Here is a 25,946-nt window from a genome sequence, read left to right as displayed (position 1 = left end):
GATGAGACGCCTAAAGTTATGCCACTTTTGAGTCTTAATACTACGACTTATACTCTACTATAATTTCAAAACAACCTTCCAGTACATAAGCGGTACAAAGTTGACTAGGCGGCTAGGCCAAAAGGTGAATTGCTCAATCTTGTTGCATGAAATTTACTATTGCAGTGCCTAGTTTGTCGTATACTCATATTTCCTCCACACCACATAGCGAGCGTTTCCTTGAGATTTTCCCAAGACGAGCAAAATGACCGATATGGACTCAAGAGTCCGCTCAACATTCCGACATGTTCACTTCCCACCTTGACTTTTCCTCAGCTAGGCATTGTTGTTGGCCTTCATACTCTTCGGGTGCAAGGCTTTGGAGATCTTGACGGGGTGGACGCCAGGAGTCTCGAAAATGTGGTCGATCTCCTCGAGGGAGAGATGCTGAAACTCGGCGAAGTAGCGCCAAGTGAGATACAGGCAGACACTGTCGATCCCAATGAAGATGAAGTAGATCTGCAAGAGGCCAAACCCCGTTAGCTGTCATGAGAGAGTTATGAAAGGTTGGGAGATGAAATCACCTCCCATTCGATCTTGGCAAGAGCTTCACCCATTCCATATGTCATGACAAGACCAAAGCAGTTTTGAAAGAAACTGTACATGCCCATGTCCTTTGCTCTCTGACTGTAGTGGAGGACCTCGTTGGGGTAAATATTGTGTAGGGCGTTTCCTATCGGCTACATCAGAACAATAGCTCCCTCATGAGGTTAGTTTTCGTCAAGACTTACACAAGAGGCCGTTGGATATCTGGAAGAGGCAGATCCAGGTGATGGTCAGGATGCCCATGGCTTTCATGGCGATACCATTGTCAAACAGCCCGCCCGTCAAGCTCATCATGGACAGGAAGAATATGAACACACCCATTGTGGCCATGAGAAGGAATCGACGCCTAACGCGGTTGACGATCACGGGGCCGACAAGCGTGGAGAGCCAAGACGCGACGCTCATTCCGACGTTAATGCCCAGCTGCTGCTGGGTGTTTGTGATTCGGACGAGGGACAAGATGCCGAGCAGGTAGTAAGCCAGCATTGCTGAGGTTGGTTGTCGGTTAGCTTTTAGGAGGCTTAGAGCAGAAGTAGAGATAGACCGAACTCACAAGTTCCGCTGCACTGCTGGAAGAATGCATACATGAAGATGACTTTGAGGCGGTACCGGGCGCTCTTCTTGCTCCACAGTGTCGTAAAGTCTCAGGGGTGTCGAGTCGACAGAGTCGATGGAGGCTTGAATCTGAGAGATCTCTGCCGCGACGATAGGGTCACTAACGAGGCCACTATCGGTGTGATACTTGGCAATAACCTGCTCAGCCTCATTAACCTTGCTCTTGTAGATGAGGTATCTGGGGCTCTCAGGGGTACAAGGATATACCAGGATGGAAACAATGACGGGAGGCGCCAGCTGGAAGAGCATAGGCATCCTCCACGTCCAGTTCCCTTCCATGTAGGAGCCGCCAAGCAGGACGCAAGCGATGACGATGGACCCGATGCTGTAGCAGGAGCAGTACAGACCAACAGCAAGGCCTCGATGAACCGAGGGGGCCACCTCACTCATATAAAGAGGATCTACAGTGGCGCTCAGCGAGCACCCGACCCTGCCGAAGACATGGCCCACGATCATGACAGCACGGTTCAGGGCGACGGCCTGGAGGATACAGCTGATGACGAGGATGATGTTGCCAATGAAGGTGACGCCGCGGCGGCCGATCAGATCAGAGAGCCACTGGAACAAGCTGGCGACGATGTTGCCGATGGACATGGTGGCGAAGACGAGGGCAATGGCGCTACCGCTGGTGCTGACGTTGAAGTGCTCCCGGAAGGCTGGTAGGGCGGACATGCCGCCGATGATGTTGCCATCGATGGCAAAGGCAGCCACACTTGTGAGCAGATATATGTTAGCTTGTCTACTCTGTAGGACGGAGAAGATATTGTGGTATACTTAGGCTTTGGATGACGATGATGACAAGAAAGGCGGAGGCCGGCCTTGGACCTCCTGGATGTTGACTCTCTGGATCTCGTTGTGGACGGACTCGATCTGGCGGTCCTCGACTTTGGAACCAAGCTTCTCACCCTCCAAGCGTTGGTTGTCTGGGAACCTTGAGTCGGCCATGTTGGTGTTGTTGATGAATCAGCAGGAGATAATGGGCCACAAACAAAACACCGAGGTATATGAGTAGCAGAGGGGATAGAGAATATCCTTCCTTGCGAAGCGGACTCAAAGTCTTGTCGAAGCAATCTCACCTTATATAAGTACACGTACAGCCGGTTCCGTCCAAGTCCAGCCCAACCATAGTCTACCATCCGGCTCGTGTAGCTTCACCACACCTCTGAATCCTGACAATGCGGAGGTGACCCACCTACCCCAGATCCCCCGCAAGGCACCTGATCCCGTCGGCCTTCGGGGCGGTGCCGGCCCGGGCCCCGGGGCTATTAGAGAATGGGATTAAGGCCCTGATGATAAACAGGAGTGAAAATAAATCACGCGTTTTTACAGTAAATAACATTAAATATCCTTGGACCCTGTATGCCGGCGGGCTTGGCTGAATTCAGCACTGGGTTTGCATGGCATGGGACAGAAGGGCCTCACTAGATTCAGAGGACCCTCATCGAGTTGACGTCTAATCTGCAATGGATATCTAGCTTCCCTCTGGCTAACCGCTACCTTCCTTGGTTGCTCTCAGTCCAACCGTAAAGTCAAAGCTCTCTGGCCGCAGCCTGTCACCCTCAAAGGCCAGCGGTCCGCAGCTCCCACTCCCCACGCCGTGATGGGCGGCGTCCAGATTCAGGATCGTCTCGTCTAGCTCCGTCAGTTCGTGCGGGTGCTTCACTTGGTCCAAATCCCCGGTCGCATACTTGCGAAGCGAGAAGTTGAAGGGGCGCTCCATGCGCGCCTCTAGCGCTGGTCCTCGGCCAGAGCTTGCCCGCAACTTGACCCAACGCACATCGCTCCGGTTTCCGTTCTCCTGTGACCACTCGTAAGTGGTATGTAGATCATCGATGGATGCCTCCCAGCGTCCGAACCGAGCTGCACGCTTCTTGTCTCGGTACGACTCTCCCGGACCACGCCCGTACCATGTTGCTCCGTCGACATGCCTGGGAAGCGACATGGTCAGACCGATGCGATGCATGTGAGTGGGAAGCGTGACAGAGGTCACTTTAATGACTCATGGATGGACTGTGTGACTATTCGGAGTTATTATTGTATGAATGCTTGAGACGCATACGCATGCCTGGTTGATAACCGAAAATCATATAGATCATTAGCCAACCCCCCACTCTCTTTTCCACCGTCACCTTCTTCATCCATGGCTTTCACGGCCTGGGCAGAGGCTATCCTCATTATGATGAATTACCTATGAAGTGTCGGCTGCGGGCATTACCTCATCGATATCAGCCATCGCCTCATTCCTCTGTCCTTTGACTCAGTTATCCCATCAAGGGTCGCGCTTCAATTATACGAAAAAACGCAACAGCCTCATTTCTGCTGTTTCCGTCGTGACTGGCGACATCCCTGCGTGTCGATATGACCCTGCCACAAGACTCGAAACCCATGAATGAAGAGGTCAAGGGCCAGGACCGGAAGGGAATACTCCGGGACCTGGATAAAAATTGATGTGGCTACAGTTGGTTGCTATAGGCTTATTCCCCTACTGATAACGTGTTTATAGGGATCTGGCCAAGGGCGTGAGGTACGGGTCGACTCCCTATCATACAGAGGAAATATCAAGACCGTTCTTTGTGCCAAAGGTAACTACCAAGCGGTCTCCTGTGTCTCAGGATGGGCATTGGCACCTGCACCCTGGATCCGAGTGGATTGTCTGGCGAGAAGACATTTAAGGAGAAGAATCCCAGCTTTAGCAGGATTTACTAAAGTGTAATAAATTTGTTACATTCATTTATTCGCGTATGCTTTTATGAAAAACCTATTGGAGTTACTAATAAATCTCTCGCGCAGCTAGGACAGGCATTATATAATACTAGCAGCTCTACTTACTTCCAGCTACTCGCCGACCTCTGACATACACGTGAGCCATATTCCGATCATCACCCGTCATAATAAACTTCTCAAACATCCTCCTCGGTGAGTCCTGGGTATCTCGCGGGGCCATGGCCGACTGCAGTCCCATCGTTGTCGTCACCCAGACAGCGTCCAGTTCCTTGCCAACCTCAAGGCTGCCTATTCTTTCCTCTAGACAGAGGACCCTCGCACCACCCATTGTCGCGAGGTAGAATGCTTCGTCTAGTGATAGTGCCTTATCCCCACCCTTGGACAAGACCTCTTGTGCATTTGATGCTATCATGGCCTGGCGTATGACAGCAAGCATCTGAGATGCCCATCCACCGCCGCTATCCGTCCCCAGACCGATCTTGATGCCGCGGCGCAAAAAGTCCCTTATCGGCGCGACCATGAAGCCTCCTCCAACCGTCATGTTAGCAATGGGGCAATGCGCGACGCCGCACTGTAGCGCCTTGATCCGCTCCTTTTCGTAGTCGTTCATAATGGTACAGTGGGCTAGGATGGCTCTGTGGTTAAGCAACCCGTAGCTTTCGTATAGGTCCGCCTCGCTCCCGCCAAACTCTGGGAAAAGCGCCTTGGTTGCGTCTATCTCCTGTTGAGCTTCGTTGAAATGTGTCTGCATTGCCAAGGTATCGTCGCCCCGAATCATATCGCCCAGACCCTGGAGTAGCTCAGGTGTGCAGCAGATGGCAAATCTGGGCGTCACAACAGGTGTTACTAGAGCATCCTCATTCCCATTCAAGGCTCGGATATGGCCGATGCACTCTTCGGTCTCACGAAGGGATGCAGATGCATCCTCTTCACAGATGTAGTCTGGTGCATTCCTGTCCATGTTGCATTCCCCCACCAAGGCGCGCTGGCCCTTTTTATGGCATATATTCGCCAGGATTCGTGTTGCTTCTGCATGTCGCGACCCATAGTATGATGCCGTAGTGATTCCGTGACGTAAAAAGTCTTCAACAGTATGCTCATACATGCTAGATGCGTAGTCATGATCGGCAAAGCGTGCCTCAAAGGGAAAAGTGACGTCGTTGAGCCAATCCAGGATGTGAAGACCTTGGCCGAGACCGCGCATCGGCCATTGAGGAGCATGGTTGTGTATGTCAACGAAGCCCTGAATCAAAAAGTCTCCAAATGGAAGCTTATGGAGCTTGGCTGCTGGAGGGATGGCATCTTGTGGTATCTCATCAGTGCACTTGTACAAGCCGGTGATGCGACCGTCGTGGACTATGAGTGTCGCATTCTCCAAAATTTCTAGATTTTCGGTATCGAGGGAGTGAATGATTGTCCCCTGGAAGACGAGAGCTGAGGACATTGTGAAGGGCGTAGGCGGAGGTTAATGCGCTTTAACTTGAAGTAAAGCTGGATATTCCACTCTTATATTGATGGCCTTGAGATCGGTATCTGCCCACGCTTCCTCCGTCGGATGCCGGCGGCTATCGATAAGAGCAGTCGGTCTTATCTGCCCACCCAATTAGATCACCGACCGTCCTCGGGTGAGTTCGGCCGGATTGAACCCCAGATTTTAGATGTCGTTTATCTTCACGTATCCTTGCCCACTAACTGCTTAATCTTAGAGAACTCAGTCATGAGCAGCACCGGAATATCCCTCCGCACGACGCAGCGTGCACCCCGCAGCTGCTTGTCGTGTGCCTCTCGCAAGGTGAAGTGTGACAAGTCGGTGCCATGCTCGCGCTGTATCAAGCGGGGACAAGCCGACGCTTGTATGAGGGAGATGGTTATCATACGCGGCGAGGTGACAATGTACGTAGCCAAAGCCAATTACGTGGTTGAGCTTGGCTAATCCTTTGATTTCCCTGCGTCTAGGTGGCAAGATGGTCCTCATGTGCCCACCTACGAGGAACTAGGACGTGAGAATCAACGATTACGTCGAGAGATTAGTGTCTTAAGAGCTGAGAGAGGAGAGCTTCTTCAGAGAAACGCAAGGCCAGTAACCCTCGGAAGCATCAAAGAATACCAATACAGTAACGGTCTCGAAGAACAAGTATGGCGGAGTATTTCCACGACTCCGGAGACACGCGCCAGTTCAACCATTTTGCACTGGAACGACATTATCCTCCCAAGCCCTGCTTGTAGCGACCGGCTGATTGCCTACGACAGGATCTGGAACTCGTGGATGCACTATGCACTCGAGTATCCAAACTTTAGTAATGAGTGTACCGTGTTTATGGGAAGCATGGAAGAGAATTTATCGCTCGACAAAGCTGATGCTTCATGGATGGCAGTCTATTTCAGCGTTCTGAGTGTAAGACCTCCTATGTCTATCTATATGATTTACGCTACAAGGTTGAGAAGCTAATGATTATCAGACAGCGCTTCTGATGATGGATGACGCTGAAGCGGAAAACCTCCCACTCCCAGACGGTGAGCACCTCTAGCTCCAGATCCGTACGTCTACTAACTCATCTTCCACCGCCGGTAGGCATCGATCACCAAGAAGCCTCAGCGAACTGGTATCACGCTGCCATATTTTGCCTGCACAAGGCCGACTTCATGCGGATACCCAGCATACGCTCTGTCCAAGCTATAGCAATCCTGGGCATTTCCTTCAACAACAGAGGAGATTCGGAGCTAGGGGAACATATTTGGAGTTCTACAATACGCATTGCTCAAAGGATTGGCCTAGACCAGGGCTATTCTGAGATGGCTTCATCATGCTTGAGCGCAGAAGGACAACATCGACTGTGGTGGACGCTTGTTATATGTGATTGGTAAGCCTACAACCGTTGAGATATCCTCCATTCTATCCAATTCCTGATAGATGATTAGGTTAACCCTGTCTTATCGACCACCAAGGGTTCATGATGCCGATTTTGACGTTCCACTACCGTCAGCCACATCCACAGACGAAGAGGAGAACGTCACCCACCCGGTTCACTACCACATCTTTATGGCGAGGACATCCACAATTTTCTGCTACTTCCGTCAGGCTATTCGGTCTGATCCAGCGCCTTTGGCTGAGATGGCCCAAGTTGTTAGGAAGGCAGATGAAGAGCTAGCAGGGATCATAGATACCCTGCCGGCACATTTGCGGCCTGACGCCGATGGAAACGATGAGATAAGGCGGCTTGAACTGGCGCAACCTTGGATCAAGTGGCAACGTTTCGACCTCACCCTCGTGTTGTTGCATCTTCGCCTCCAAATTAACTGTACGCTTCAGAAACAGTGGCTTTCATATCCAGGCCAGTATGACTGGGCGAGAACAATCAGCGTTAGATCAGCCATGAGCATCGTTTGGATAAACCGTAACTGGGATCAGCCTATATCAATGCGGAAGCAATGGTACGTTTACAATCCTATCGACTAACAAATGCTCAAGATTAAGTAGGGCACTTTCATACCACGTCTTCGCATCTGCTCTAGCGTTACTCTCCGAATGCCGAAGCGGCTCTTGTATCGAGGACGAGGAGTATACCGAGACGATACAAGGCGCTGTTGAATTACTAGAAAAGATTAAGGAGCACAGCGCGGTGGCCTACCATGCCGCCAGGATATTACGAGAGAATATGGTTCAAGGCAGTCACACGGACGGTAGTCTAGACTAGGTAGAGGTACGAAATATGAAATTGGATATACAGAATCCAGTTAAGCGTTACGCTGTGCCCAGAAGGCGAAAGCCAAATGCTCGACGTGCCTCATCTCCGAGTCCTCCCAGGCCAACGTATCCTTTCATTGCAGTTTCATCTAGATCATCATTACCCTCCGCATAGTCTGGAGCCGGGCGTCCTCCCAAAATAGCGGCCAGTTGCCTCTTGACGTATAATTCGTTCACAGGGGTCGTAGGGCATGCGGCAATGAATGCGACCGGTGCGTTGTTTTGACCTAGGTGCTCGGTATCTACGGCATGACACATCTTGTAAAGGATCAGCGACGCAAGTAGAAAGGGGGGATTAGAAAGACATACATCGCAATGCCACCATACGGTATCGCCTGGGTTTATTTGGGGCATGTACACCATACATTCCTCCAGTCTAAGATGAGGATGCGACGCCCGGCTAAGTCGCTGACTGTCAGGCTTTGTTGTTCCAGGAAACCAGCCAGTCGAATCGTTCGGCGTCCACTTCTCGGCGTCCATGATGTACGCCAGATCTTGGGGCGGAGTGAAGAACGGTCGTAGTAGCACGTACGCAATGGTAGTCTTGATGTTAGGGTACACCATGATAGTACCCTCTCTCGGGGCTGTGGGCGTAAGAGCCGTCCATCCCTGAAACGTGCGTATGACGGTCGAGTGTGCCATGCCCTTGTAGAGCTCTTGGTCTGCGTTTTTACGTACGCCAAGGTCATATGGGTCGTGGTTGTCTGGTTTACCGGAGAAGATGCTGTCATAGACTTTGCGATAGGTCGGGTCCGCCCAGCGGCAGAGACTCCCGGCATCTATATGAGGGCCCAAGCCAAGAAATGGTTGTCCCGGAGCGCGGTCACGAACGCCGTCAAGGTACACAAGAGGGTCTGGGGATGTCTCGTTGGTCGAGTCGTGCCATAGTTCGTTTAGCTTGCGCTGGAGCTTGAGGTGGTTCGGGTGCGAACGTAGGGCATTCTGAGTAGGAGAGTTGTATAGGATAAGCATCGATGGGCTTTCTGCCGGCCAAGCCTGGATGGAGTCTTTGTTGTCTGCAACGTATTGCTTCAAGTCGCTGTAAAGGGATGTCGTCTCAGTTGCTGGAACGGTGCCCCGGCAGACAAAAGCGCCAATTCGCTTGATTTCCTGCTCATGAACAGCCGTGAAGCCATCATCGAGGACTTGGGAGGTCTCAAACGTAGGAATGATTGTATTTCCCTTGTCTGCAATCTCATCGGTGATGGCCTCGAGCTGCTTGCACACCTTGATCCAGCTCTTGCGGAGGGTTTCGGCGCCGTATTCTGCGATGATGGCCTTTTTGATAGCCAAGAACTCTGGGTCCTTGACTGATGCGGCGTCTCCGCTGGTGTACTCTGCCCATGCGGGCCCTCTCGAATAGAAGCGGGAATGACTGACGGGCTTGCGCTTGTAACTCAAACTGAGTATGGTCCTGGAGCAAATAGAGTCGGTTTAGTCTTGACTCATGCCCAAGGACTGGTATCAGCGGCCTAAAATACCCGAGATCTTATGTTACGTGGAGAGGCTGTACAAGGTAAAGTAAGCCCCACCCCCCAGAAACCGCGCGCCCCCAGAAACCGCGCATCATCACAAACATCACTCATTTTAAGTATTATAAATAACCTTAATTTTAATAATATAATAATATTATAAGAAGACTAAATCTAGCATCCCCGTAATCTCTAATTGCTACTTATAAAATAGATCTACTTTTTTTTACTTCCTAACTTTTTTTAATATCTCTCTTAGCTTTAAAAGCTTTAATATCTCCTAATAGGCCTTATTAATATTAAGAACCTTTATAAAGTATATATTAAGATTAAAAGAAAGCTTTTTTTTTTTTTTTAGGTTTTATTTTCTCCTTTTTATGCCTAAAGAGTAATAATTCTTTTTCTTAACTTATTAATATAATATTTTTATAGTTTATATTTTTACTAATTTTCCTTATAAAGAGTTATATTATATTATTAAGCTTTAATATTAAAGAAATATATTTAAGTAAAGCCTAAAGCTCTTATAATAATATAGGGGTCTTAAAAAGATAAAAAGATAATAAATAGGCCTTTTTTTATAATATTTTTAAGGTCTCTAATAATAATATTATTATAAGGTTTATTAAGGGCTTTATAATTAATATTAGCTAAAGTCTAAAAGCCTTTTAACCTATAAGGATATTTTTAGATATTATCCTTATTTTCTTTACCTTATAATAATATTATAAGAATATATATTTATTAATAGGTATATATACTTAGATTAAGGAAAGTAAGGATATAAAATAATAATAATATTACTTAAGGGGATTAAAAATAATAAGGTTAAGAGGCTAAAGAATATAAAAAAAATATAAGATAAGATATAAGATATATATATTATTTTAGAAATACTTAAATATAAATTTATTAATAATATAATTATTATAGCTATTAATAATAAATAATCTTTTATTTCTCTTTTTTATTAGCTTTATTTAAGAGATAAAAATCTTCTTAAGCTATAGAGTTATAATATAATTATTAATCTAGCCCTTTTAATTATATATAAAGTCTTAATCCTTTAAGAAATTAAGGAAATAAAAGTCTTTAAGAAACTAAGATTATTAAATTATTTATTTTTTATAAATAATTAATAATATTAATACTTTCCTTATAGCTAAGATATACTTAATAATTATAATCTAATCTATTAAGCTAGGTATCACGGCTATAACATAGGCCAGGCAGAGAAGCATAGTAGAAACACTCTAACTAAGCAAGGACTAAAGGGACCAAAGGTTACTCGTATTAGTCTAAGGACTAAATACTAAAAATATTAGTCTTACCTTAGATTAAACTAAGAGAATATTAGTCTAAAGATTAACTATAAGTATATATAATATATTTATTTATATTTTCTTTTATAATAGCTACCTTAGCTATTAATATAACTTAGTTATATTTAATACCTTTAAGTATATTACTAGATATAATACCCCTTATTATTTAAGTATAGCATAATTACTTTATCTATTAATATAAACCTAGTATAACTAATTTATCCCTTAGGAATATATATAATTATTATATATTAATAGCTCTTATTTAATAGAATACTTATATTACCTTAAATAATATTAAATATAATAATTACCTAGGTAACTCCTATAAATAATTACTAATAGGTCCTACTTATTAACCACCTACCTACTATATTAGCCCTAATTAACTAAGATAAAAATATAAATAATATAAATAGCTCTAATAATAAGGAAATTAAATAGCTTTAGGCTTAGATTACTATTATAAGCGCTAAAATAAATAGTATATATAACCTAATTAAGAAAATAAGTAAAATATAATAAATATAAAATACCTAATATATAAATAGTATCTAAGAAGTTAATAATATAGTAATTACTACTATAAGGGGCAAAGATATAAGAAAAGTCTTAAAGCTAGACCTCTTAGAGAAATTTAATAAAACTACTTATAAGCTATTTACTTTTTTTATATAGCTATAAGCTTTTATAACCTATTACCTAATATAGTTTAACCTAGTATTTAGTAAGGTCTAATATATTATAAGATAACTTACTAAGTATACCATAGCCTAATTTAAACTTATTATAAAGGAATATCTTATTACCTTATTTATTAAACTCTTACCTAAGACTATTAACCTCTATTCTAGCTTTAAGACCTTTAAGGCTATACTCTAATAAGTATTTAAGATAATTAATAAAAAGGTATAAGCTAAAAGAGAAATTAAGATACTTAGATAAACCTACTTAGCCTTAGAATATAAAATAAAATATCTCTAACTTGCCTTAAAGCTTAACTAAGACTAAAAACCCCTAATATCTTTTTTTTTAATAAACTTAAAAAAAAGGTCTAAGTAAAACTTTATAAGGAAAATCAACCTAATAACCTTATTAATTATATTAGCAAGGCAATAAAGATTAATAACTAGTAATTCTTATAAAAGAAACTATAAAACCCTAAGTTTAATAGCAATAAGGCTAATAACCTATGGTTTAATATTAATTAAGGTAAAAAAAGAAGTAATAATACCTCTTATAGCATTAAAGCTAGCCTTATAGTACATAGAGCTATATAAAAGGACAAATAGGATTATTATAGCCTAGAATGCTAATATTATTATAAAATAAACTATATTAAGAAGGTTTATTATAAGAGATAGTAAGATATTAAGGAGAGATATTATTAACTAAATTAATAATAATCCCTCTTAAAAGGTAAAAAATATATAAATATAGCATAATAAGTCTAATAAGAAGATAAAAAACCTTAGATTATAATTTAAATAATTAAACTTATTATAATATCATAAAGTAGTTATAATATATTAATAAAAAAAAATAAAGATAAGTATAAATAAAAACTAAATATTAAAGTAGCTTATAATTAAGTAAAATAAATAAGGAAATCATTAAAGAAAACCTAAGATATATAGTAATAATTATTCTTAGAATTAATAAAGTAAAGAAACCCTATACTAGATATAATAAATAGTAAAAGGGTTATTATTATAGTAACTAAGAAACTTAAATAAAAAAAAGAAATAATACTAATAAGGTAAAAATAATAAGTACCCCTAATAATAAATAAATAAACTAACTTCTAGGAAGTTACTATAAAAGGCTTCTCTTATAAGAAGTAGGTTATAAGATATAAAAGAAAGAAATAAGTTTTAATACCTATTATAATCTACTAAAGAGACTATAAATAGGATAATCTTATATAATATAATTATACCTTATGCCCCTAATACTAGGTTAAGGTATTATAAGAATATAATAAAATCTATAAATAGAAAAAAGTAGACTAATATAATAAATTACTATATAATAACTAGACTACTAAAGTAAGTAATAATAATATAAATTAAACTAAGTTTAAATAAGATACTTAGAAACTATAAAAAGAACTATATAAAAAATACTCTTAATAATAAAAGCATTAAAAAAGTAATAAAAAACTATAAATAAAAGAAAACTACTTATAGCTATATAATAAAAATAATAACTAATACTAGAATAGCCTATAAGAAAGGTATATCTAGATAATATAAGAATATATAAATATTATATATAAATAAAAAATCTATATTAAAGCCTATTATAAAGAACTAATTAAAAACCTATAATACTAAGAAATACCTTTTAACCTATAAGATAATATATAGATATACCTAATATATAGGGAATATCCTAGTATCTTATAGATATCTTATTAATACTACTAGTATAAAAAATATTAAGAGGAGAAATAAAAATAAGACTATTTCTTTATTACCTTATTAGTATAACCTAATAATAAACCTTATATATAGTATAAAATAAAAAAATACTAGGTATTCTATTAATATAATACTATTAATATTATATATACTAAGTATAAGGAAAAACTATATAGAGCTACCTAGAAATATAAATAAACTATTTATAAGGTTAAAGATTAATAAAAGCAAGTTAGCTAAGAGGAATAAAAAGAACTAAAAAACTAGTAATTAATAACCTAGTTAAAAGATAAAAAAGACCTAAGATAAAAATAAGAATAATAATACTAGGACTAGCTATATAGCTAAGATAATATGCATAACTATAAAGTATATAATAATAATAACTATAAATATAATTATATTAGCTATATATTATTAAAAAACTAGGAAACCTACCTATAAAAGGGCTATAGGTAGAAGAATAGCTAATAATACTATGAAAGGCCTTATATATTATAAAAGAAGGTATTAACCTAAGATATTTTAAAATACTAATATAAGTTAAGGGAAAATAGCTATATATTTTAATAGATAATAGAGCTAAATAGAATTTATTTAACCTAAGAATAGCAAACTAGCTTAAGCTACTATAAAGGTATAAGGCAAAGCCTTATATAATAATTAACCTTAAAGAAAAATAATTTAATTATAATAATAAAGTTATTAATAATAAGATTAATTACCTTAAAGTTTTTATTAAAGAAAAAAATTAAGGAATCTTATTTAATATTATACCTATAGAAGGCTATAACCTAATACTTAAGTACCTATAGTTATATTAATTTAACCTATATTTTAATTAAAGGATTAGCTAAGTATTTTCCTTTAATAAGGAAATACCTTTTATAATAAATAATAACTTAGAAAATAATATAAGATCTTAAACTTCTACTAAAGACGCTAGAGAAATTAGGTAAAGGTAAATATAAGATACCTCTTTACCTAAAGAAACATAATATAAATACTATAATAAATAAAAATAATAAAACTAATAAATAATTATATATATTATATAATAATTTTATTAATTAAAAAAGAACCTTAAATAAATTAAGAAAATATTAAAAAATAAATAACTTAAAAATATTTTACTTTAATATTAGATTTATAAGAAACTCTTTATAAAAAAACTTAAGATAAGCCTATTATTATATATATATTATAATTTAGAAATTAAATTTATTAATAAGAAATAACCTAGCTTTAATAAACTCTATTTACTTAATATAATATAATTACTAATATTAAAGGAATATATTAAAGAAATATTATAAAAAGAATATATTAAGAAAAGTAAGTTATTTATTAAATACCTTATTATATTTATCTTAAAAAAAAATAAAAAGCTTTATTTTTATATTAACTTTAAGATACTTAATATTATTATAATTAAGGATTATATATTATTACCTCTTATTAGTAAGCTAAAGGATTAATTATTTAAAATAAAATATTTTATAAGGCTTAACCTTAAAGGAGCCTATAACCTTATTTAGATTAAAAAAAAATATAAATAAAAAACTACTTTTTATACTAAGTATAGACTATTTAAGTACCTTATTTTACCTTTTAGACTTATTAATATACCTATTATATTTTAATAAATAATTAATAATATACTATAAGAATACTTAGATATATTTATTATATATTACTTAAATAATATCCTTATCTTCTTTAAAATAAAAAAAAAATATATAAAATATATCTATAAGGTATTATAAATACTATAAGATACTAATTTATTAATAAAACTTAAGAAAAGTAAGTTTTATGCCTTAGAGGTAGAATTTCTTAGATATATTATCTCTTATAATAAGATATATATAGACCTTAAGAAGGTCTTAGTAATTAAGGACTAGAAAAAACTAATTAATATTAAGGAAATATAAGCCTTTCTTGGTTTTACTAATTATTACTATAAATTTCTTAAATAATTTAGAAATATTAGAGTATTATTAATTAATTTTATAAAGAAAGATAAGATATTTATATTTAGGAATAAAGTATAAAAAGCCTTTTATATAATTAAAGAACTTATTCTAAGTAAACTAATATTTAAGATATTTAACCTATCCTAATTAATAAAACTTAAAATAAATACCTCTAACTTTATACTAAGAGCTTAGATTAAGTAATAAGATAATAAAGGACTTTTATACCTTATTATATTTTATTTCTATAAGCTATATAAAATAGAATTTAATTACCCTATCTATAATAAAGAATTTCTTATAATTACTAATACTTTTAAGGAATTCTAGTATTACCTCCTTAGAAATAAATATTAAATTAAGATATATATAAATTATAAGAATATTACTTATTTTATAAATACTTAAGAACTTAGTAAATAATAATTATAATATATTAAATACTTTTTAGAATTTAATTATATTATTATCTATATTAAAAAAATAAAAAATAACTAAGCTAATATTATTAGCTAATAACTTAACTTAGATATTAGAAAGATTAAAGTTAAAAAATAACTATTATATTTTACTATAAAAAGATACCTTAAGTAGAAGTTTATTAGGTAAATATAAAAACTAATACCCTTATTAAAATACCTTATATTTATTAGAAAACATAAATAACTAGTTATAGACTTTATTAATTATATACTAAGATACTAATAATAAAGTAATAGAGTTTAGACCTATAAAGGGAAGATCTTTATCCCTAATAAAGCACTCTAACCTATCTTTAATTATTATTATTACTAAGTTATATACTATAGTAACCTAAAAGAAACTACTCGAGCTATATAATAATACTATAATAATTATAACCTTAAAAGTAAAATATAAGGGAAGATATATAAATATAAGAAATACTACTAATTATTAATATAAAGACTATTAATCTATAAATAAAATAGAGTTATAGAGATACCTTATTAAGTTAATATAGCTACCTATACTATAGAATAAGGTAATCTACTCCTAGAATAAATCTAGTAATATAATAAATAACTCCTAGATAATAAAAAAACTAATAAATAATAAGTCCTAGATAAACTATGCTATAGACTTATATATAAAATATATAGCTACCTATTATATAAATACTAAGGAATTAATAAAACCCTAGAATAAATTAAAATAATATTTATTTTTTTTAATATAAAAAAAATAATTATAATAATTACTAAATAATATAACTTTTATATAAAAACTAAGGCATAATACTATAAACCTTATAAGAAACTATAATTACTCTTAGTTATATAATAATTATAGGACTTTATTATTATAGATTTTATTATTAAATTACCTCTATTAAGAAAACTAGTTACTAGAAACTTTTATAATAATATTTTTATTATTATAAATAGACTTATAAAATTTTCTTATTTTATACCTTATAGAGAATTAATAATAATAAAAGAATTTACTTACTTTTTTTACTTTTATATTACTAAGATATATAATATACTATTTAAAATTATTATAAACTAAGGATTATTATTTATTTTAAAATTCTAGCAAAGCCTTATAGGATACTTAAGAATTAATTATAAACTCTCTATTATATATTATAAGAAAATAAATAAATAAATTAAATATATAAACTAAATATTAAAATAATACCTTTAATACTATATTAACTATAAATAAACTAACTAGGTTAAGAAGCTACTAGCTATATAGCTAGCCTATAATATAACTATAAATAAAAGCATAAAGATTATACTAGCTTATATTAATTTTAAATTTACCTTAGATATTTATTAATAAATAAGAGATATAATTATTAACCCTAAAGTAATTTTTATTAATAATTAATTAAAAAACCTATATAAAGAAATAAAAATAAAACTTAAATTTATTAGAAATAAGATAATAAATTATATTAATAAAAAGAAAATTAAGAAACTAATTTTCTTAGAGAGAGATATAATTTAATTTATAATAAAAAATATTAAAATAAAATAATAAAATAAAAAACTTAACTATAAATATATTAAATTATATAAAATTAAATAAAAAATCTTAGAAAATAACTATAAACTAGACTTATTATTAAAAATTAAACTTTATTTAATTATTTATATTTTATTATTTAAATTAATAAAAAATATTATTTAAATTAAAACTAAAAATAAACTAGAAACTAAGATTAATAAATTAAAAGAATATATTATAGAAATTATTCTTAATATAAATAGAATTAATAATAAAATAATATATTTTATTAAATAAAAAGGCTACTTAGACTTAGAAAATATATAAAAACCCCTAGAGTATTTTATTAATATATAATACCTTCTAAAAAATTTCTATTAATAATACTAAGTATAAGCTTATTAAGATTAATAATATTTTAATTAATTAAATTAATAGCCCTAAAAAAATATACCTCTATAATAGTAGATAACTCCTCGCAGAGCTTACTTAATTTCTTTAAGGTATATAAGCCGCGCTTAAAGGCCTTATTACTATGCGCTTTAAGTAATTTTTTTTATTTCTAAATATAAGTAAGCTTAATTATTACCTCTTCTAAGGTAGCCTCTACCTTAGCCTCCTTATCTTCTAGATATTTATACTCCTAAATATTTTTTATAATTATAAAAGATTAGCTAATAGCTATAAAAAAATATTAATATATACTTATAGAAGGAAGCTATATTAGCTCTATTATATATAACCTTTATATTAATATAATTAAAGTAATAATTAAAATAATTAGAAATTACCTTATAAGATAAGCCCTAATAAAAATAATAAATATAAGATATAATTTTAAAACTAAAAGCCTTAATATAAGTAAAAAGACTTTATATTTTAAAAAGTTTTTATAAAAAAATATACTTAGAAACTTAGCTTAATATTATATTAATAAAAAGAGATTTTTATAAATTAAAGCTATTTATTATAAATACTTAATTACTAAAACTAATCTTAAAGATAAAATTAATAAAAGGAAAACCTTATATTATAGCTATAATATAAGTTAAATAAAGAAATATAATAGAAATACTTTAATTAAGTAAAGACTAAAGGGACTAAAGGTTATTTATATTAATCTAAGGATTAAATATTAAAAATATTAGTCTTACCTTAAATTAAACTAAGAAAATATTAATCTAAAAATTAACTATAAGTATATAAAATATATTTATTTATATTTTCTTATATAATAGCTACCTTAGCTATTAATATAACTTAGTTATACTTAATACCTTTAAGTATATTACTAGATATAATATCCCCTATTATTTAAGCATAGCGCGACTACTTTATCTACTAATATAAACCTAGCATAACTAGTTTATCCCTTAGGAATATATATAATTATCATACTAGGGTTTTAAATAATTATATAATTCTTCTTTACCCTTCTTAATATAAGACTATTATATCTAAGTCCCTTTATAATACTTATTTTATTTATATTATAATAGTTTTCTAGCTTAATATTTTTAATAATTAATATAATAAAATAAAAAAAAAAAACTCTTAAAATTCTTAATAATTACTTTATTAAATTATATTAAATTAAGTCTTTAACCTTATAATATCTTTATATCTTTATTATAGCATAAAAAACTCTCTATCTAATAAATCCTAATAAGTTTTTTATTACTATTAAGTCTAGCGATATAGCCCGCAAAGTTAATAACTTAGGCGTAGCTTAGGGCAAAGCTAAGGTTATCTTAGGCTATAATCTAAGTAGCGAGGTGCTATTCCTACTCTACTGAGAGCTTTTAGAGGTATTTATAACTTATGGTATAACTTTAAGAGCCAGAAATATGGCCACGGAGGGTTAACTCTGGTATGCTATGTCGCCTAGCAGTAATCCGCATGGCCACGCCTTCGCGGACTTCCTAAAGAGCGTTTTAAATATCGATTTTAGTATAATTCGGCATAGGGATTCTAAAAATATAAGAATTATCACAATAGCTTTAATATTATATGAGAAATCGCGGTCTGAAGATAATTGAAGATTGATGTGTTGGTGGGGAAAAAGGTACGCGGTTTCTGGGGGCGCGCGGTTTCTGGGGGGTGGGGCTTAGTGGGCGAGCTCGCCCGAGCTCACCCAAGCTTCGCCAGGGTCTGTGGGGTTCCCCCGAGATCTACTCCGGATGCGGAAAAGCATCTGCCAGATAAGACTCTATCTCTACCCCAGAGATAATGACGCCCCTTGTAGCCAATAGCCGATAAGAAATTACAGATAGGAACAGTCATGCTTGTGAGGTATAAGATACTTCTAATAACCCTGCTTCTGGTGTTCGGATCTCCGCAGGCTGCAAAAGACTAACTCCTAAGTCTCTAGCTCTACCATCAACTCTTCTTCCGCCAAGTTCAGTTACCGCCAACACTGCGAGGATGGGCTTTGGGCGAAAACATGTCTCCAGGCTGGTGCCTGCGGACCATAGGGTTTTAATGCCCCTGCTACTCGCTGTCACTATTGTCAATTCGGCAGTAAGTCAACCGAACTACTATATAATCTCTTGCTAATGATTGTCAAGACCCTCGGATATGATTCGTCTGTCATGAATGGGTTGTTGATCTTGCCCTCTTACTCAGAGTACTTCCATCTCAACACCGCTACCGAGGGTCTCAACAATGCTGCCATGTGGATAGGAGGCATCTTTGGTGCCTTTCTCATGCAGCCTGTCCCAGACTACTTTGGTCGTCGACGTGCCATCTACGTCGCCTCAGCCGTCAGTGTTGTCGGCATTATCCTGCAGGCTGCCTCCCAGAATGTTCCCATGTTTGTCATTGCGAGGTTTATCGTCGGTGTCGGCTCTGCAATTAGCAATGGAGCTGCACCGACGCTGCTCGGTGAGCTGCTTCCGCCTCACCGACGTGCGCCCGTTCTGGGACTCTTCTTTTCCTGCTACTACGTTGGCAGCCTTGCTTCGGCCATTGTTAATTACGGCAGTCAGAACATCCAGAGCACTTGGGCATGGCGGCTGCCTTCTCTACTTCAGTTCGTCCCCAGCGCGCTGGCTGTCCTCATTGTTCCGTTTGTGCCGGAGTCTCCTCGCTGGCTGATTGCACATGACCGGAACCAGGAGGCCCTAGAAGTTTTGATCATCATGCAAGGCAAGACCAATGTGGACTTGCAGGAAGCAGAGAAGCAGCTACGCGAGGTCAGGGCCACTATTGTCCGTGAGGCGGCGGAGTATCCTCGCAATCCATGGAGAGAGATTATCGCAACCAAGGCGAACAGGCGGAGACTTGCAATTCTTTGCAGCTTCGGTCCTATGCTTAACATGTTTGGCAACTTTATCATCTCGTGAGTAGAGACTTTTAATGCGACGTACCTGGGTCGCTGACAATTATGTCTAGTTTCTACCTGACAAAGATACTCAGCCAAGCTGGCATCACAAATCCGGTCACCCAAACACAAGTACAGGTCATCATCAACTGCTGGTCTTTTGCTGTAGCCATTTTTGGCAGTTTCATGCTCGACGTCCTTGGTCGCAGAATCCAGACGTTTATCGGTGTCGGCGGTATGACAGCAACGCTGCTGTTGATCGGCGGTCTTATCAAACGTGAGTCCTTTCATCTGGTCGGTCAAATATGGCCCTGACAGCCGTGTCCATAGGGTATGGTGAGAGCACCAATACCTCGGGGATTTATGGCACCATTGCTGTCATTTTTGTCTTTCAGGGCTTCTACGCCTTCTCCATCACGCCCATGACAAGTGTGTACCCAACAGAGGTGTCACCCTTCAAGCTCCGTGCTACAGGCATTGCTATCTTCCGCATGCTCGATTCTGGGTTTGGGTAAGTTGTGACTATTTAACAAGTCTCAAATTCCTGACATAAGCTGACGAATGCCTCAAGCCTTCTCGCCTCCTTCGCCATGGCCTATGCTATGGCTGATCTGGGCTGGAAGTTTTATTTCATCAACGCATCCTGGAACTTTGCGTTCCTCATTATTGCTTACTTTACCTTTGTTGAGACCAAGGGACTAGAGCTTGAAGAGATCAACACGAGGTTTGAAGGCTCTGCGATACTGAATGGTGTCATTGAGGATACTGCCTCGCAAAAGACTGATACTGGGATCCGCAAGAACGAAAGTATTGCAGATAAGGCGTAAGAGGTGTACTATTTAGAGGTAGGTGTTAGTCGTTACATGAGGGGGATAGTTACAGTATTGAATATGACATGATGTTGATAATTCCCCGCTCTCTGGCGAAGTGCGTACATTCTGAAAAATCGGGCTGCGTTGCTCCTCCCTCATTCCATCACTTCCACATCTTATATCATCACTGTCGTTTTTAGGAAAATAGACCACTGAGTGACGTGTCTTCAGGGGCACCACATTAATCCATAGAAACTACGATCTTCTGGCTCAATTAACCCATCAAAGGCCGAGTTTCAACTATAATCAAGAACATATTGCCATAGAAACTACACTGATCCCTCAAAGATAGACACTTTGGGCCAGTGCATCGTTTGGCTCAACCATGACGCCGCTTGGCATGTTGCAGATCATGGTAGGGCTGAGTAGGCTGAGGCGATGGTCGGCAGAGGTATTTTGGCCATGGTATAAGCACTATGTGCTTCATATAACATGACAATTTAGCAACTAGAGAATTGAATAGCCTGGCTAGGCGATGAATCTGCATGTTCAACTTGACTATCGTACGGGCCAACTCCCACAGGCTGAAACCCCCATTGTATTTGCTTGGCTCTGGTTGTCTGAGTCGTGGCTTGGACTTATGCAATGCTTGTGGCTATCTGGTTCGTTATCTAGTAGGGGCATGATTTCCAAGTCAACTAAGTGAATTCTAGTCCCTGGGAGGCTTGATAATGCGGTCTCCGTGGAACAGTCAGTCCTTTGACCCTCTCCCAGGGCGCCACTGGCTCATAGATTGGAGCCATGCGTTCATGGTGCCTGCGACGCTTGCGAGGTTGTTATTATCGGAGGGCATTGGGATATGACGCTATGATGTGCTAGAGATTTACTAGAAATTAGCTGTTATGTTAATAACTGGAGGCTGAGTGTAGTATATCACGCAATCACGGCTGGTAACATAACGAAAAGCTCGTTTTGCAGCCTCCCAAGCCAATGATAAAGTAGATTTATAGGTGCGTTTCTGTCATTGCGTAGGGACTCTTCTTCCGAAGCTTGGGTCCGTACAACCTAAACAGAAGCGGTGCTGGTGTTAACAAAACAGCAATGCAACCCAAGAGAGTCATAGTCCAGTGAACTCCGATTCCCTCATACATAGGACGTGCCGCCATGACCATACCACCTGCAATCAAGTACCGCGCCATCGTGATGCTCGCAAGCGCAATCGCCGAATGATCTCGGTAGCTATCAGTTATGTACTCATAGCTGCTAACATAAACAGCCGTCAACACGACGCCAAACACAAAACAAGCGCCGAGACCGCTCCATTTCGATATAGTAGGGTAGTTACTCCAGCCGAGCCAGAATAAAGAAACTGGAAGCAATGGGGCAGTAACTATTGCAGGCCACAGTCTGAATTCTGGTTTCAAGGGGGCCCCTTGGACGAATTCTGTATGCCAACGTGCCCAACTATACAGGCCGGGAGTGCAAAAGGCGAATGCAGTTGAGCCCGCGGCGATAGAGGCAAAACAGGAGCCTTGGAGACCAGGAGATAAGCCGTAGGTTTCTTTGAAGATGTAGTCGAACCCCGAGAGGAAAGTGAAAAGTAGAATGTAGAGCAGGATCAGGTATAACCCGAGAACAATGATGACTGGCTCGGTACGGAAGAAAGTCATGGGGAGCGGCAGAGTCTGCCGTAGTTGCTTCCAAAATGACGCTTTCTGTGAATGGTCCGAAGAGTAACGTTCGTCTCCAGTGAGACGTCGAAGTTCCTTTGCCTTCCAGTCCAGCAAAAGCGGGAAGTACGTCTCTGGGAGAAATAGTAACGCGACGAGGAAAGCTGCGCCAGAGATAATCAACGTCACCCACTCGGTCCAGCGCCAGCCGAGTTTTGGGTTAGAGACAATCCAACCGCCTGCCACGGGCGCGATGACTGGGGCTAAGGCAGTCAGCGAACCAAGGTTTCAAAAAACTTCAAGTCAAGCCTGGCTTACCTGCCACGTTCGCCCAAGCAACAATTGGGAAGACCAAGGCTCTCTTGACCGGCCGGAACTGGTCGTTCACGCTTACACCGTTGATGGTGAGCGTAGCACTAGCAGATAATCCCACAAAATATCGGCATACGACTTGTCCACCGAATGTGGGCGTCAGCGCAGACCCGAGGACGAAGCAAAGGAAGCAAAAAGTTGCCACTAGATAGGTTGGGTTTCTCCCCACGGTTTCTGAAATTGGACCAACAAAGAGGGCGCCAGTTCCAACGCCGAAGAGATAAACGGCTGTTGCCAAGTTCTCGGCAACTTTGCTGACATGGAATTCTTGGCTGGCGGCCAAGTTACCCATCGACTCTGCCGCACCAGCCCATGCTTGGGTAATGATTAGGAAGCATAAGATAAACATGGTCTTGGTTCTCTCGAGGACTGTCCAGTTCAATGGATTTAGAGGGTCATGGTCTCCCTCACTGCGCACTGGGATGAAGTCATGGTCTCCTTGTCCATGGCTGTCTTGGCGGCTCTGTTTCTCGGGATGTCCCTCGGTAGTGGGCGAAGGTTTGCGTCGTTCTCGTTGACCCAACGTTCTACCTTTCTCAAGGTACGCTGGGTCTTTTCCGAGGTCAAGCTTCACCTGTTTGGCGATCTGGCGGCGTTGTACGAAGGACCACATAGTGAAGGCACTTGTAATAAAAGGACAAAGAAAGAATCCTTAGAATCATAAGCAACTTATATTGTGACTTCAGCAATATTTCGAACGAGGATCAGAGACAAATCAGAGCTTATTAAATAATTATCGCAAGCAGGTTCGTGGTGTGTCGCGTGACGTATTACCCTTCTGCGCAACGGATCGATTAGAGCTTGTTGACGTCACAGATGTGTATTAAGTGGCGACGTCTGAGCGAAACGATTATTTTAGTGATAACGGCGCCTAACCAACTCGGGTTAAACGGTGAAAGGGCAATGAAAACCCTTTGCTTGCGATTTTGTGGAACAACAGAACCGCTACAATGCTTTCGTCCTGTTCATCAAGGTCCGGGGCATGGTAAAGCCGAGTTGGGAATTTGTTGCTCTGACATACTAGTGGGAGAATTTACAGATGAAAAAGGGGTATTTAGAAAAAAGTAATAGGCCTGTTAGACAAATAGAAATTAAGAGCCATTCATTGCCCGATTCACCGAGGGACCTTCTGCCCGGTCGCCAGCTAGTCATGCTCCCGTACCAAGCGACAGGTACTTCTAGGGTTTCTCTAGGCGTAGATTATTACGGTAGGGTATGTTCTTCATGAACGGACAAGGAGCAGCACTTTGACACAACACCTGATGGACCTTTCCAATGTCCCCGGTGAATCAATCCATCCATCTTCCAGCTTGAAGTTGATGCCCTATCTTCTAAGACGCGCTTCGTCCCTCGATCAATCGTCTTGTGAGTCCGTCAGCTACACGCCTAGTCCGGATTTGAGCTCTCTTATGGATGTTGAGTACGCCAGTTCCCGCTGTTCCCATTCATGGGTTCCTTCGCGAACACCCTTGTCAAATGCATGGCCAACACCCTCCAAAGTCTGATTAATCACCCGGCGTTTTCCATTCTGAAGCTTAGCGGCCATCGCGTTTCCCTCTGGCGCCAAAGTGTCTCCGCTGCAGGTCAAAATAACAACCACCTCGGGGAAAAGTGTAGGATCCGCAAATGTAGGGGAAATGCGAGGATCTGATCGCAATGAGTTGTCTGGGATGTAGCACGCGTCGAATATACGCGCCACAGCTGCTGGAATTGGTCGTATAGGATGAGGGACGGTTTTCGCTTCGGGATCAATAGACAGGTCCACAGGAGGATATATTGCGACGGTGACTTGAATATTGAGGGTGGGATAACTCTCTTTCAAGTACGATGATGCCACCAAAGCCAAGTTTGCGCCGGCACTAAATCCCGAGACAGCCACGCGTTCAAGGTCGAACTCTTGATGCTGGCTTGCTACCCATTTCAAGGTGTCCTCGGCATCATGAACGGCTCCAGGGAATGGCACCTCGGGCCCCTTGCGGTAATCCGCATCCAACACGACAAAACCAGTCTCTATTGCAACGCGAGCGCAAAAGTCGTGGTCGCTACCCAGACTTGGAAGAACGAACCCGCTCCCGTGCCAGTTCACAATGATGGGCTTCTTTGTAGCCGACGAAGGGATGCCGTCAGCAGATGGTGAGTAGAGCCATCCATTAATAAAGCGAGCTGGATCACGCGACGGAATGCGAATTGCTTTTCGCTCGAGGCCAGTTGGTAGAGAGAGATTCGCTTTGGGTTGTCGCCACCACGTGATGAGTCGCATCAAAACAACGGTGACTTTGAGGCGGAGGTAGCGGAAGAAGCCAATCTGGACCATGGTTTCGAGGGGGATTGAGAGAAGGTAATTGGAATGAACAATTATTGATGATACCAGGACTGAAAAATGGGAGATGGGCGATATTAAGACGGCCAACCGAATGTTGCAATGGGCGAGTGGAGGTGCCTCCACCGTGGAGATCCAAATAAAATCACTGTGTCGTCTAATTCAGACATAAAACAGGGCCTATAATAAATCATGGGCTACGAACGCTCCTATAGATCGGAAATGACGGAACGCGGGGAAATCAAGTGGTGGCTTTCTTAAGTGCGGGGAAATTGCCGAGGTACGGCAGTTCTTAAATTCTGGTCGGCTTCTTTCATAAGGTCAAGCACAGGGCGCACGCCCTATCTGCCCCTGGATGCGGATGTAAAATAGTAATTATCAGATTAGACCCTATATAATAGCTCTAAGGGTAGTTATATGCCTTTAATTACTAGCTAGGTAATCTCGAATTTATTAATTAAAATAGGCCTAATATATATATATAGCAAGTATTATAGCATATTGTGTATCTAAAAATTAGAAATCTTAAATTTCTAAAAGCTATTATAAAATAGCTATGAGCCTAAAAAGAGAGTTTTTATTAATCTAACTAAGAATATTATAAGTTT

General features: G+C 38.5%; 7 protein-coding genes across 7 annotated transcripts; 2 read left to right on the top strand and 5 right to left on the bottom strand.

The window, feature by feature from the left end:
* Positions 1-315: 315 nt before the first annotated feature.
* Positions 316-2,145, bottom strand: NCS54_00884000 (MFS domain-containing protein; the record flags this gene model as incomplete). Its single annotated transcript, XM_053154208.1, has 6 exons — positions 316-498; positions 564-586; positions 771-1,073; positions 1,139-1,154; positions 1,195-1,912; positions 1,991-2,145. The coding sequence occupies 6 exons, from the start codon at positions 2,143-2,145 to the stop codon at positions 316-318; spliced, it is 1,398 nt and encodes a 465-aa protein (XP_053010183.1).
* Positions 2,146-4,021: 1,876 nt separating this feature from the next.
* Positions 4,022-5,368, bottom strand: NCS54_00883900 (Guanine deaminase; the record flags this gene model as incomplete). The annotated part of the gene is made up of 1 exon (XM_053154207.1): positions 4,022-5,368. The coding sequence occupies one exon, from the start codon at positions 5,366-5,368 to the stop codon at positions 4,022-4,024; it is 1,347 nt and encodes a 448-aa protein (XP_053010182.1).
* A 252-nt stretch (positions 5,369-5,620) lies between these two features.
* On the top strand, positions 5,621-7,619 carry NCS54_00883800 (Zn(2)-C6 fungal-type domain-containing protein; the record flags this gene model as incomplete). The annotated part of the gene is made up of 6 exons (XM_053154206.1): positions 5,621-5,817; positions 5,881-6,319; positions 6,384-6,438; positions 6,497-6,785; positions 6,844-7,356; positions 7,403-7,619. Exons 1-6 carry the CDS (start codon positions 5,642-5,644, stop codon positions 7,617-7,619), a joined length of 1,689 nt encoding a protein of 562 aa, XP_053010181.1. The 5' UTR covers positions 5,621-5,641.
* A 47-nt stretch (positions 7,620-7,666) lies between these two features.
* On the bottom strand, positions 7,667-9,118 carry NCS54_00883700 (Hypothetical protein; the record flags this gene model as incomplete). Its single annotated transcript, XM_053154205.1, has 3 exons — positions 7,667-7,927; positions 7,979-9,006; positions 9,115-9,118. 3 exons carry the CDS (start codon positions 9,116-9,118, stop codon positions 7,667-7,669), a joined length of 1,293 nt encoding a protein of 430 aa, XP_053010180.1.
* Positions 9,119-19,194: 10,076 nt separating this feature from the next.
* Positions 19,195-20,991, top strand: NCS54_00883600 (MFS domain-containing protein; the record flags this gene model as incomplete). The annotated part of the gene is made up of 5 exons (XM_053154204.1): positions 19,195-19,362; positions 19,410-20,182; positions 20,236-20,441; positions 20,495-20,675; positions 20,736-20,991. The coding sequence occupies exons 1-5, from the start codon at positions 19,267-19,269 to the stop codon at positions 20,989-20,991; spliced, it is 1,512 nt and encodes a 503-aa protein (XP_053010179.1). The 5' UTR covers positions 19,195-19,266.
* A 989-nt stretch (positions 20,992-21,980) lies between these two features.
* Positions 21,981-23,631, bottom strand: NCS54_00883500 (MFS domain-containing protein; the record flags this gene model as incomplete). Its single annotated transcript, XM_053154203.1, has 2 exons — positions 21,981-22,909; positions 22,965-23,631. The coding sequence occupies 2 exons, from the start codon at positions 23,629-23,631 to the stop codon at positions 21,981-21,983; spliced, it is 1,596 nt and encodes a 531-aa protein (XP_053010178.1).
* Positions 23,632-24,396: 765 nt separating this feature from the next.
* NCS54_00883400 (Abhydrolase-3 domain-containing protein) lies at positions 24,397-25,332 on the bottom strand (the record flags this gene model as incomplete). Its single annotated transcript, XM_053154202.1, has 1 exon — positions 24,397-25,332. The coding sequence occupies one exon, from the start codon at positions 25,330-25,332 to the stop codon at positions 24,397-24,399; it is 936 nt and encodes a 311-aa protein (XP_053010177.1).
* Positions 25,333-25,946: the final 614 nt, after the last annotated feature.

The sequence above is a fragment of the Fusarium falciforme genome, chromosome 7 (assembly GCF_026873545.1).
Source record: "Fusarium falciforme chromosome 7, complete sequence".
Classification (NCBI taxonomy): domain Eukaryota; kingdom Fungi; phylum Ascomycota; class Sordariomycetes; order Hypocreales; family Nectriaceae; genus Fusarium; species Fusarium falciforme.
This window is presented reverse-complemented; position numbering and strand designations above follow the sequence as displayed.